Source organism: Seriola lalandi, unplaced genomic scaffold (assembly GCF_002814215.2).
Source record: "Seriola lalandi dorsalis isolate HSWRI2012SDOR001 ecotype SW California unplaced genomic scaffold, Sedor1 jcf7180002054875, whole genome shotgun sequence".
Classification (NCBI taxonomy): Eukaryota; Metazoa; Chordata; class Actinopteri; order Carangiformes; family Carangidae; genus Seriola; species Seriola lalandi.
Genome location: NW_019525428.1, coordinates 1,044,658 through 1,058,031, shown reverse-complemented (window position 1 = coordinate 1,058,031; position 13,374 = coordinate 1,044,658). Strand labels below are relative to the sequence as shown.

At 41.8% G+C, this 13,374-nt stretch overlaps 1 protein-coding gene across 1 annotated transcript; it reads right to left on the bottom strand.

Annotated features, from left to right (window-relative positions):
- Nucleotides 1-164: 164 nt before the first annotated feature.
- wsb1 (WD repeat and SOCS box containing 1) lies at nucleotides 165-13,374 on the bottom strand. The gene is made up of 9 exons (XM_023428438.2): nucleotides 12,964-13,374; nucleotides 11,019-11,187; nucleotides 9,143-9,426; nucleotides 8,317-8,448; nucleotides 7,186-7,286; nucleotides 3,653-3,825; nucleotides 2,596-2,709; nucleotides 613-720; nucleotides 165-392 (listed from the first exon to the last, which is right to left on the bottom strand). Exons 1-9 carry the CDS (start codon nucleotides 13,001-13,003, stop codon nucleotides 230-232), a joined length of 1,284 nt encoding a protein of 427 aa, XP_023284206.1. The 5' UTR covers nucleotides 13,004-13,374; the 3' UTR covers nucleotides 165-229.

The following is a 13,374-nucleotide window of genomic DNA, read 5'->3' as shown; positions in this document are numbered from 1 at the left end:
AAGGGGGGTTTGAGATGTGGACGTGTCTCTGTGGATTCAGTGAAATTTAAAATTCTTTTCCTCCTGTCCCGATCACATCCATTTATCCATCACAGTTGTATGAAAAAGTGTTTTCCAAAATACTTTTCAGAAAATAAGGGACTCATTGGTTTTTCAGCATACTGCTGCTGTGGCATGTGCAGCTGGGTCAGCCTGTGCTGGGGTGGTGGGTGGGTAGGTGAGGTGGTTTTTAGATGACTTTGTATGTCAGGTAGTCGCGGAGCGGCGTTGGAATGGCCAGAGCCTCTACCTGCTGGGTGGTCATGACCCGGCGGAGAGCCATCCTGCTCATGTGCTGCAGACTGGCAACGCTACGAGGACACTCCCAGAAGTGCACGCTACCATCACGAGTCCTACAGCAAACAGAAAGTCATTAGACTCTTTCATTATGAGCGCAGGGTAAAGAACACATATGGTCGGCTGATGCTGACAGAGCGCGAGATGAAACACGGAGAACTGGTTTCCGTGGCTCCTCTGTCAGGAGGCAGGAGTCAATAAGGTGTGACTGAGGTGATGTAATGTGAGGTGTGTGTTCAGGATGGAGTGTGTCTGAACATGTGTTCGGTGTCTTACCCAGCAGCAAGGACACTTCCTTCAGCAGAGAAGGCACAGCAGAGGCCATTAGAGAGAGGGGCGATGGCCTGAGGGGCCCTTTCCTCGATGCTCCAGAAACGAACCAGCCTGAGAACAGACGCAAAACTGGAGTTACAACCTGCACCGACATGTCAACTACTACTTACTGGGCTGAGGGAGTCTAATAAAAAGATGTCATTGGTTGCATCAATGGAAAATGTAGAATCCAGTCAAGTGTTGTCTCTTCTACATTAATTTAATAAGCCTGAAAATCTAAATCTATTTGTATTTTGTGTTCATTAAAACATGAAATACAAACATGTCGTTGAGGAAAAACAACCTGATGATTGATGATGCAGCTACTCCTACTGTTTGCTCAGGGTGGAGCGAACCGACACCAAGACGCAACCACAAGAGTTAAAAATATTCAAACTTGAGCGAAAAAATTTACTTAAGAAAAAGAAAAACTGCTTCATGAACAAATAAAGATGAGAGGAAAAAGGAGACTGGGAGGGAAATAACAGAAACATCTGGAGTTTCTGGTGAGTTATGAGATCAGTCATAACACAGAAACACACCCACAGACATGGCTGATGTAAACACTGCAGGCTAACTTACTGTTTGTACTGTACGTCGTCTGTTTGGGGTGAATGAACACGGACTGTAAAGGTCCAGAGGTCAAATTCACACGAGTGACGTAAACTGAAAATGTGTTTTTTTTTTGCTTTCTGACTCTACACCACTTTAAAGTTCTCACAGTAGGCAGAACAAAAATATATATCTTTTCCAGGAGGTACACTAACAGAACAACCACAGGGTGATTCAAGGGTGTCTACCTCAGGTAAACTGCGGACCTTTGGGGTGAGCGGGAGGCCAAAGGATCCATTACACATCTGGGTTTTACGTTTTATTGTTATTTTGTTGGTTTATCTACATCTACCGGAGACTTTATGGGGTTGGAAGTAATAAATGTTAAACACTGAGGTTAAGGTCTCAAGGTCAATAAGTGTTAGTTACATCCTCCAGAGCAACACACTGTATAAGCAATTCAAGTTTTGTCATTCAGTGAGAAACTTCTTGTACCCTGCACCAGATGTGTCAAACTGCAGTGGTGACTCACTGATTCTGTACTTTTTTTTCATCTTTCAGGTCATGATAAATCATCTTTTCAGAAATATTCGAAGATTCATCTGGATAAATCTTTCTATAGCTGCAACAAAAAGTCACTTTTGTAATAATTTCCATACTTCTACTGTCTAATTTTACAGTCCCTACGTTGAATACATTACTGGTGAAAACTTTATGACTGACGGTGTTTTCCCTCAAACTCTCACAGCCTTCAGTGGGAGAGCTGCGTTGTTGTTTTGTTCCTCCACAGCCACCATTTTGTGGCGCTTCCTCCTGCTTCTTTTCTCTGCATATTTTCTAGCAGCAGCTCAGCCCTCAGCCAGCAGTCAGAGTGATTAATAGCTGCCCTGTGACAGTCATGTGACCCAACATACAGTAGCTCTGTGCTCTGAAGACCCCATTAAGACTCATGACTCCCTGCAAGGTTTTAAAATACACACTGCCGCAAACAGTGAAGCTTTTCTGCTGCACTCTGCTGTTTACATATCAGCCCATTCGCACTAATAGGCATTAGGAAAAAAACAGCTTTAATAAACAAACATCCACTGAAGGGACAAAGCTGAACGCGAGTCTGTCAGGACTCATTCTGAAATCACTGTTCCTTCAGGACTTAAACGCTTTGATATGTTTGTTTATCTACTGCTGAGACATGTTTATGCTGATATAAATGACCTTTTAGAACAGACACTATGAGGCACACAACAGTCATCAAATTCAGACATCAGCAAAAGATACTGGTTTTCGAGGTGTCATAGTGACATGTTCATTTTCCTCAAGAAAAACGAGGCAAGTCAAGAAAAGACATGTAACCAATTAAGGAAATGACTTTAACTCTGATGTCATTAGGTGTCTTACCTGTCATCAGTGATGCTGGCGATGTGGCGGCCGTCAGGGCAGAAGCTCACAGAGCGAACCCAGCGGTCATTTGCCCCTCCAGCAAAAATGGGTGAAGGAGGAGGGAAGAGATGTCTGGAGAAAGACGAGAGCAGGAGTTCAGTAACAGCGTCAGTGTCAGACCTTATTCATTAAATGAACATTCACTGTTTGTAAAAGGAAGAAAATTGTTATTGTGGGGCTTTTCCCACGATGCTGTGATACAGTTCCTGTCGACACCTTTCAAAGATGTATTTTCATGTAAACCACCAGAACTCTTTAAACTTTAAAGCTTCATATTTTCCTCTTCTCCTGTGTTTTATTTGAAGTGTTGATCCATAAGATATTTTTGTGGTTTTAAGAACCAAAAAACATCTCAATGTAGTTTTACATCTCCTCTCTCAGGCTTCTCTCTGGAGCTCTAGTAACAACAGGTCAGTGAGCCAATCAGAAGAGAGGAGGCTGTGAGCCTCTTTCCTGATTGGCTGACTGTTTTCAGGTAAAAACCAAATCCTGCAAGGTTTGGATGGTGGGTCCAGGTGGGCGGGGCTTGGTGACTGCTTTGTTGTGACATCACAAAGTTCCAGAAGTCCTGACGGCTGGTTTTAAGGCTCAGTTTCTGAATAAAGGCTGTGTGCATTTCTCTGTGGACTGAGGCTTTGATACTTTCACAGTATTAATATAGAAGCTAGAGCTGATCTATAATCACACTACACATGGACAAACCTTTAGACTAGATGGGACCTTTATTTTAATCTGTATTACTTTTTGGTCTGGCATGAACAGTAGCTAATGTTAGCAAAGATAGAGATCTACAGTATATATTGCTATACAGAGTCACTTCATGGACGTTGATGTGTTCATGTGCTGCTGTTACACTATGACTGACCTTTTTACCAATATCTTTTTGTCCCTTTTACAGATCATACTGGACATAAATACCCATAAATATAATTTTTTTGCAGAAATACAATACTTGTTTTAAGTGGAAATCGTTGAGAGACTCCATCTTTATCTGCGTGGTTATGCATTTCCTTACCCCAGTTCCAGCAGGATGGTGGCCTTGTGGTGGTCCCATACAATGACCCTGGTGTCGTAAGAGGCAGTGGCCAACAGTGCCCCATCCGGTGAAAACTCACAGGACACCACGTCATTGTGGTGCCCCTCCAGCTTCCGGATCAACGTGTACTTATCCATGTTCCATAGAAACACCTGCAACGTGAAGAGAGCACGGTTATAGCCCATGAAATGATTCAGACAGAGTAAAGATGTGCTAGTTTACACTTACAATTACTATATGCACAAGTTAAGTATTTAGACATTAAATTAAGCAACAGGAATTAAAACAGAATTTAACAAATGCTCAGTGTCATTGTAAAGCTTTGTAACATTAAACCAGGCCAAACAAACAAAAGAGCACATGCTACACAAGCAGCAAGGCTACGTCAAAATGCAACACTTCACCTACATTGACAATTATAATTAATATTCCAACATTTGTATAGAATAGTATTAAACTACATCATAATTTAAGTTTTTAATGTGTTATTAAATATACTAAATAAATACTTCTATTATTATTATTATTAAAAAAAAAAAAACTCTACACAAAGAAAGAGAAAATAAAACAAGCAGTAACTTAAGGTAACATAATTTTACTCCACTGGTTTCCCCTTTCAGAGATTTAGTTCACTGTGTTTACAATAGGCTCGCACCTCCGGCAGAAGCCTACGAAGAGAGACAGATACTGCAAGAGAAAAGAATATTTTATGGCCAAAGGGTTGATACCTCTGGCAAAGTACACATATGAAATCACACACCCACAACCACACACACACACTCACTCTCACTCACACACACTCACACACACACACACAGAGGGAGAAAAGTGATCATCTGTTGAAAACTTTTACTTTTTAACAGTCAGCCATGGTCTGAGTTTTTAGGATTAATATCTTTGCTCCAGGGAAATGGAAATGGAAATGCATCATCATCATCAGGAGCTGTGCAATTATTTAACTCCTGCATCTCTTCACTATTTGATTGTTAGGAATTGAAAATGCTTTGTAGAGATGCAAAAAACTGCTTGTGAACAAATGCAGCTCATGACTTATATAAGAAAACATAACATATGTCCTAATAGTTTAGTTTCTTGAGCAGTTTCCTTCCTCATTTTCTAGTTTCCCAGTTTTAAGTCAAATCATTGGCATCATTTTAAACTGCCTTTTTTTTTTTTTTTTATTTTTTTTTTTTTTTTTTTTTAAATCACAAGCACTTGGTTTGACAATTGCAGATGAAATGCAGTTATTTATTGTTGCTCCTAATGTTGCTGCCAGCAGCGGAAAATGTTCTCTATAAAAGCAGACAAAGCCACGGAGGACTGCAGATGGACATGTTTCCACATAACCGGCCAATTTGTTGACTGTTTTTTTTTTGTTTTATTTTTAAGGAAACGGCTGACATCTATGGAACACAAGTGCTCTGCAAAGGCACAAAGAACTTTTTCATAATTATTTCTGTGTATCAACAATAATGTGCGCAGCGTTTGCACAGCACTGGCAGCTGCTGGCTGACACTGACAGTAAAGGGAGCGGGCAGGTTGGTTGGTTGAACTGTTGTGGCTGGCTGAGGTTTTTTTTTTTTCTATGATCGTGCCCCGGACAGCATCACAATGTTACACTGTATGCTACGAGGGAAACATTGAAACTCACAGTGACAGTAACAAAAGAGAAGCTAGTGAGTGCAGATGGTCGACGGAGCTATTTAGAGTTGAGGGTGGGGTGGGGGGTGGGGTGGAAGTGGGTTTGGGTTTGGGAGAGAGGTGGGGGGTTGAGGTGGGAATAGAGGAGGTATTTAAGCACCAGTTTAATGATAGTTATAAACTGAAATTAATCAAATAAAAAAAAAAGGAACTGCAACAGCAGAGGTAGACAGACACGGAGCAGCACCTACGTACAGATTGACCTTGCTGGTCAGGTGCCAGGCTGCCCCTGGCCAGGCCTTTGGGCATTGCGCACTGTGCGTCCCCGGTTTACACCGGCTGCTCAAAATGTCAGCGCGGCGGTCCTTTCAAAACCAATCACACACTGAGCTCTGCCACCACCTGTGACAGGGAGAGCAAGACACACACTGTAGGGACACACACAGCCTAACAAAGCCACCACCATGTCTACCATTACCACTATGTTCAAGGTTTATCTAGAGCTGCAACACTGTAGATATTGTACAACTAATGGTGGCCAGCCTGTAGAATAAATGTCCTGAAACATAAAGGCCTTAAGGGCTGCAGAAACAAGTTGACTTCAACTACAGACAGGTGACAAATTAAAGGAAAAACTGACATAGAGTGTCTTAGTAAAGTGTTGGGTTTCTGAACTCTACTGGAGGGATGAACACTGTTTTTCCAAAACATATTCCCTCATTTGACGTTTTGATGATGGGGCTGGAGAGCGCTGTCTAACATGTCCGTCCAAACTCTCCCATCAGCAGAGCATAACAGAGCCACTGGATCACCTGGTGTCCACACTACTCCTGAATTTTCGAGCGCCTACAACTTTTGCAAACGCTGCTTGACCCGATTTAGTTTGAAAACTCCTTCGGAAACGATGCTGTGAACTGCTGTGCAGTTAAATTCTGTATTTTTACACTACACCTACTTTGATTTTCAACTAATCAACTGCAGAGTGAACAATCTACTTCCTGTTTACACTGGCTTGCATGTGACCAGTGTACGTGAATATGCCATGTGATATGCCTTTTCAGGTGTGTTAGTATGGACAGAGATCATTTTCATTTTAAAATGAAAACATAGTTGTGTGGCTTTAGCCTTGGTTTAGGCTCTCTCAGGTGTGATGTCATCAGCAGTCTGTAAAATCCCTCTCCATGTAACTGCGGACGGACGGCTGTTGCCGTGAGGTGTTCATCTGTTTTTCCTCACATATCTCACTAATGCTTATGCTCATCAAATACGTTGTCCAAGACAATGTCTGACCCTGTTTACTGACATCTTTCCTGTAGATCTAAATACAGACGGCGCTTTCATCACTGTTCCTATGGAAACACCAGCCAGTCGAGCATCTTTGTGACTGAAGCTCCTGACATCCAATCAACCCTCTTTCAAATTCACTTAGATCTTTTCCTCTTGTCGTCTTGATACAAAATCAGACTCAACTGGCTCTGTAAATGTGTAGAAGTTGCTGCATTTGTTATGTCTCACTCATTTATTCAGGTTTTTCCTTTAATTTGTCACCCATCTGTATGTAGCAGCAGTGAAAACAGTTGTCTGCTCTGCATGCAAACTTCAGCAAAAACCAAAATCCTTTTTTTTTTTTTTTTTTTTTTTTTTTTAGTTTCCCACTGCAAACAAAAACCAGACAGAATCTAGATGCAGGTAGCTGAACTTGTAATGACACCGAGCACAGTTTGTTCTAAGGTGGGAGTGGGAGGGCAGGGCAGATGGGGAGTGTTTTATATTTTGTAGGTTGATCAAGCATAACTGGTCACAAGCAATTGCAAACAGATTAGCTAGCAAACCCATCAAAGTAAGTAAAAAAAGGGAACTTGTGTACGTACTGCTTTGCCGGCGCCAACTGAGCACAAGATGGAGGAGTCGGGGGAGAAGGCACTGCAGTACACCCAGTTGTGATGCCCCCGCAAAACCTTCACCATGTTACCTGCAGGACACAAACAACACCATGTCATTCAGTCTCACAGCTACACTGCTGTCGCAAAGCACATATAACGAGTTACACTTCTCTTCAGATTATTTTTGGCTTTTGTACCTTTATTTAAAATCAGACAGTGGAGGGACAGATGGAAAACAAGGGGAGAGAGAGTGACGTGGTGGTGATACCAGGACACCCACATGACGAGTCATACTGTTATTTATTTATGTCTATTTATCCTTCTTCATTGTCAGTATTTGAGCATCACGTCCTTCTTGTGATCTGTACCACAACGACAGGACTGAGCTTACTTTATTTATTTCCATGGAAAGACCCGAATCAACCGTGTGTTTGTCCGCCTCTTAAAACCATTAACAGTTGGTTTTGTTGACAGTAAGAGAAATTATAGGACTTCACCAGACATCCTGTGAGTTTAGATAACAGTACTAACCCACGTTTTTTTAGGTGTCAGGCTTGAGTTCATTAACAATAAACCAAGTATCAGCTGCATTTAACCGAGTTTAACTGAATCATGAACAATAGAGGTCACAGCATTACTGCTCTGGAAAAAATCATCATCCATGTATGTCCCAGGCCTCGTGTAGGGCCTGGGGCAAGGGCTCACATGACCTGCGCTTGCTGCGTGGCTTCTGCATTTTGTGGTTCATGCAGACCATACAGCAGATAAAGAAATCTCCTAATTTCTGTCAGTGACTGAATTTCTCAGCATGTGTAAACATACAGTGGGATCCAAAAGTCTGAAACCACTTTCCCATGGGGAAGTGGCGGATTTTGGACCTCACTGTATATTACACAAGGATTTCGCTGGACTGTACAGCCTGGCTCCAGCCCATGGATCTTTCACCTACTTTTCAAAACTGGTCATACAGTTCAGAGGGCTGGTATTTCTCCTGTCAACAGCGAGCTCTCAGTTGACGAAACAAAAGGCCATGGAGTTGTGCTGTCACATCACTACAACTCAAGTGGAGGAAAGAGAAAGAGAAGAAAGCTGAGTTAAAGCGACAGATCATCTACGTACCATCATCTTTGAGGTCCCACACACGGAGGGTCTTATCTCTGGATGCAGAGACCAGCATGAGGCTGCCGTCAGGGGCAAAGGTCAAGTCTCGCACCACATCAGTGTGGTCCATCAGATTCAGCAACAGTTTTCCTGCAAAAAAAAAAAGAAAAAAAAAAATGAAAAACTGATCCGTAAGTGAAACTCCTCCTCTTTCAAGTTTGAGAACGTGCACAATTTAACAATAAAAATGTCACGGACAGAGTTTACAGGCACAGCAAGAACATTCCTGCTCCAAAAACCTCCACATCCTCCAACTTTCCATGCTCAACAGAGAACTGCGAGGGAAAAACCATAAGGATTAAACAAAAACAGATGTTTAATTACGGCGTGGAATGAATACATGGCGACTGATGCTTTTCTTTGATCACTGAAAATACTGAAACATTCTCCATGAGCAGGGGTGCAATGACAAACAGAAACCTCTGTGGATGTATCATTCTATTTAACAGGTAATCCTCCTGAGTCTGCACAGGAGCGTTTGAAGCACGTTAGCAACACAATTTGCAAAAATCCAACATCCATAATCCTACAAAAGCCTCTTCTGACAAAACCTTCAGTACGACCATTAGTTCATGGCGTCCTATCGGTTTAAGAATAGAAAAGATATCGAAGCATTACACACATTATACAGTATATGTAGATACACGACTGCAAAGAAGAAGCAAGAACTGTACTTCCTAGTTGCATCTCCATCTTTAAACAGACTGCTGGCTTCCTAATCTGATTTCTTACTAATGAAGCTGAAGAGGAAAAGTACTTCTAATTAATGACAATGTGTCCTCACCAGTGTAAACATCCCAGATCTTGATGCGACCGTTATTGAGGCCCGTTGCCAGTAGCAGCTGGTCCTGGCCGAACTTGAAGCGGTGCCACTCGATGTTGACGCAGCGACTCTGCTTCTCCGGCACAGAGGACCCGAAGGCCAGGCCCCAAACGATGTCACCGCAGTCGATGGTGCGTTCGCAGGGCTCGCTCGACGCTGGGATCAGCTTGCCGCCGTCGCTGTTCTGCCGGGACAGACGCCGGGGGCTTGAGGCATTGGTGCCCTCCCCACACTGGCCCATCGAACTACAGCAACGGAGGATGGAGAAAGATACACAGGAGGAGGTCAATGACAGACTGTAGGTAAGTTCATTCTGTTCAAGATTTCACATTTGTCTGAATCTGAACTCTAAACCAGAAATTCAGGTAGAAACTGAGTTTAGATGCCTCAGACAGAGCTAAAGGGAAGAGACTGTCACATGTTAGTCATGCTACCAAGCAGGAGAACAGCACTGTGCAGCTATCAACTCCTGCTGTGAGGCTGTAGTGGAAATACGTGTCATCACAGCTTGACTTGGCAAAATCCTAAATATGTTTCAACAGCTGCAACGTTTAGTATTTTTTTGCCACTGCGGGGAAAAGAAGCGGCTAACCACCCTGCAGTTTGAGAACAATGAGCAACTTGTTCTACAGACAATTTCACTGTGTCTCTGAGTCACAGGGCCTGATTGACTGGAAAACGAGCCTGTTAAGCAGAAAGGGAGCTGATAATGCAGCCACGTGTCCAGACCACCGTGGAGCACCTCTTTCTCTTCATTGTTCTTCCTGCATTAGGTGGAATTTTGAGGAAGTTCAACACTATCTGTGTAGATCTATGTGTAACTTGACCTTACTACATGCAGTAGAACTAAGACTTTCAGCTGCGTCACAGCAACGTTTCTGCTTCTCCTGCACTTGTCCTGTTTGGTAAAATACACACAGCTAATAGTACCCTTTATGTGTGAAAATAATTCCATTCACTGCCGTCCTGCGTGGAACAAAAGGACAAGAAGTGGTGTAATACTGATGACATCGAATTCAGGCTCCTGTTAATCTCAGGGGAATTTGCTGGTTTAAGTAATTCCAGTGATTTACCACTAAACTGCAGATAAGTGCACTTGAGTTTGACATGGTGAAGTGCAGTTAGTCTGTATGAATGTCAAAATGAAATCAAATGCAAACAGAGCAGCTAAAGCAGACAGAGCAGAGAATATTGAGAATGTGGGCTGGATTTAGCTTGAAATTATCTTTGTCAGTGCATATTAAACACAAGCTTAGAAGTCTGCCTTCATTACACAGCACTGGCAAACTCAGTGGCTGGATTAAAGCCAGTCACACTGAAGTCACTAGGCCATCAGGATGACACACTTGTTATTTTAAAGCATGGGTTAAAAGGATGAACTATTTTCAGTGCTTTTATGCCTTTATTGCCACATCAACAGCAGAGAAGTGACACGAGGTTGGATGTGAGAGCTGGGGAATGACATTCAACAAGCGCCCTTGCTGGATTCGAATAGGGGGACCTTGTTGGTCAAGCAATAATAATAATAATGATAACAATTCAATAATAATAATGATATGAAGAATTCATGGAGGGGTCCAGCGCCTGCAGTATGTGGACCCCTAAATATTACATGGATGACACATATATTAACTCTACATTCAAATACTAAAACCCGAAAGGTCATAACCTTAAGACTATTTCCACACACTCAATTTAAAATGACGGGTTTAAGATTTTTCTTTTTTCAGAAACTTCAGAAACACAATCATAAATATATATATGTAATGTTTTAATGTAATAATCATGGCCATATTAGTGTGCTGGTAAGTGCAAGTAAGTTTCAAATGATACTTACAAGTCCTTCAGGCATTTTGTCCAGGGAATGAGCCTGACGATGCGATGCCCCTGAGACCAAGCAAAGTAGGAACCATTGGGTGCAAAGGCTACTGTCCAAGCCTCCCGCCCAGACTTCTGGTCGAAGGGAGCAACAGGCACCACGAGTTCACCGATGAACTTAGCCTTACCTGGAAAAAAAAAAAAAACAACACTGTTACTTCAGCTACACTCACCAATAGGATCAATTATTAACACATTACTACCCCTGTTTGTTCAGACCAACCCACAGGAATTCCAATCATGTCAAAGTAACCTCCCATGCAGGACTCTGATTGGCTAACTGTGCTAACCAAACAATTTGTACAAAAACAGGGGGTGGGGAACTCATGGGAATTTTTTGAAGAAAATGTCCATAAAATAAACTAACTGATAAAATAATCCACGTTTGAAAATAAGCATTTGGTTTACATTTCCCCCAGTAAAAAAAACTAACACACTGATCCAATTTCACAACAACTGTATGGAAAACACAACAAGCAGCAATTATCATGAGAAAAATAACTTCACACAGACGAATATACTGTCTGCAGATTTCTGAGTTACTTTAACATCTTTTAAAGACCAAATGTAGGTCCGTCTGTAAGTTTCATTGGTGACAACAGTTGTCTAAGGTAGTGCAATAAATCTATACAGTACAGGGCTTGGTACAGGTAATTGGATTCCCCTTTACAGGTAAGTATGAAGGGAGTTGGGCTCTCTTTTAAGTACATTAGCGTGAAGGTAAATGCTTTAGGTAAAGGGTAAGCATAAGGTTGACTTTGATTTTCTTATTTCTTAAAGTTTCTGGTTGTACCACTGAATAAAATTATAGATTCTGACAGTAAGAAAAATAAAGCTTAATTATTGAACTGGAAACCTCATATACTCATGTTTAAGGTAGTGCAACATATTTTTAATGCGTGGCATTTTGGGGAAAAAACGGAATTTAAGACAATTTAAGCATTTAACTAACACTTCAGACACACTATATGAGACACAAGTAATATAGTTTATATACATATAAGTTCTATGCATTATAGAGCCTTGTAACGTTTAACGTGTACACACGCACGTACGTCTCCCCGATGTGGCAAGCGTTGTTATGATTCACTCAGTGCTGATTTGTGGGGGAGGGAAGAGTCTGCACCTCAGCGACAAAAAAACGGATTTTCAACCAACAATTTATGGAAAAAGCACAACTGCTGGAGTTTGTAGTTTTATTAAACCAGGGGGTTGCATAACAACCACGATGTATTTTCTCTTGTTGAAAGAAAAAAATATATTATTTACGAGCAGGACAACTTACTGACCTCGCTCTGGTGCTCTGGGCTCATTATCGCCCCCTAACGGCGGAGACGCGCTGGCACTTGACGGTTGATTAGAATCGCATTGCTGTGATTGTTTTATACGCCAACGGCCACAAGAGGCAACTATGAGCCCATTTCACATTCAACAAACAAGCATGCACTACGAAGGTGTGATTTTATGGAGTGTTTTTAAACAGTATTTTATGGGTTTGCGAGATAACAGAGGACTAACTGGTTGTTGTACTAATGAACTGTACTCCCCGCGCGGTGTACCATGGGGGGTTGGGTGAACTCACTACGCAGAAAATACTGTACAAAACAATATTTGGATGTAGGTTAGCTTAAATTGATTTATAGCAGTTTAATTTCCGAGCTGTTGCAATACCTTCCCCCAAGCTAGCTGGTACGTTACGCTAACAATTTTTTAATTAGGTGTAATATTATTTTCCAGGTTGCAACGGTTGTTGTATGTTTGAAAAACACTATTAAGAAGCTAAGAACATCAGATGCTAACATTACACCGCCTTGGAAACGGTGTAACGGTAGCTTTCTACTACAACGCTGCTCACTGGACCTACAATCACAAGACATTATTAAGCGTAGCATTTTCCAACTTACCTATATCATTTTCGTTGACAGAGTCTGGAAAGCTTGCCATCTAAATTAAGCGCACAGACCTAAGAGAAAAACCCAAACGCGGACTGTAAAACGAAGATATCTGAAGGAAATAACCAATTGGTGCGGAATTAGGCGGAGCTTTTTTCCCCCGTTTCCGATGTCTGCGGAGTCGGATGAATTCCTCCGCCGATCTTAACGTCCCGGATGAAAAATACAGTCGTCGTTAGACCTTCGTGAATTTCTTGTTTTCCTTTACTTCCTCGACAACAGACTCTAGTTTACTGTTCAAATCTATTATTACGCTGCTCGGGTGTTAACACTCACGGATTAAAAACGGTTTAACACGTAACTGTACGTTATAACTGTAAAGATGCGGCTACAGTCCCTACTAATACAATGGCTTCTAACTGG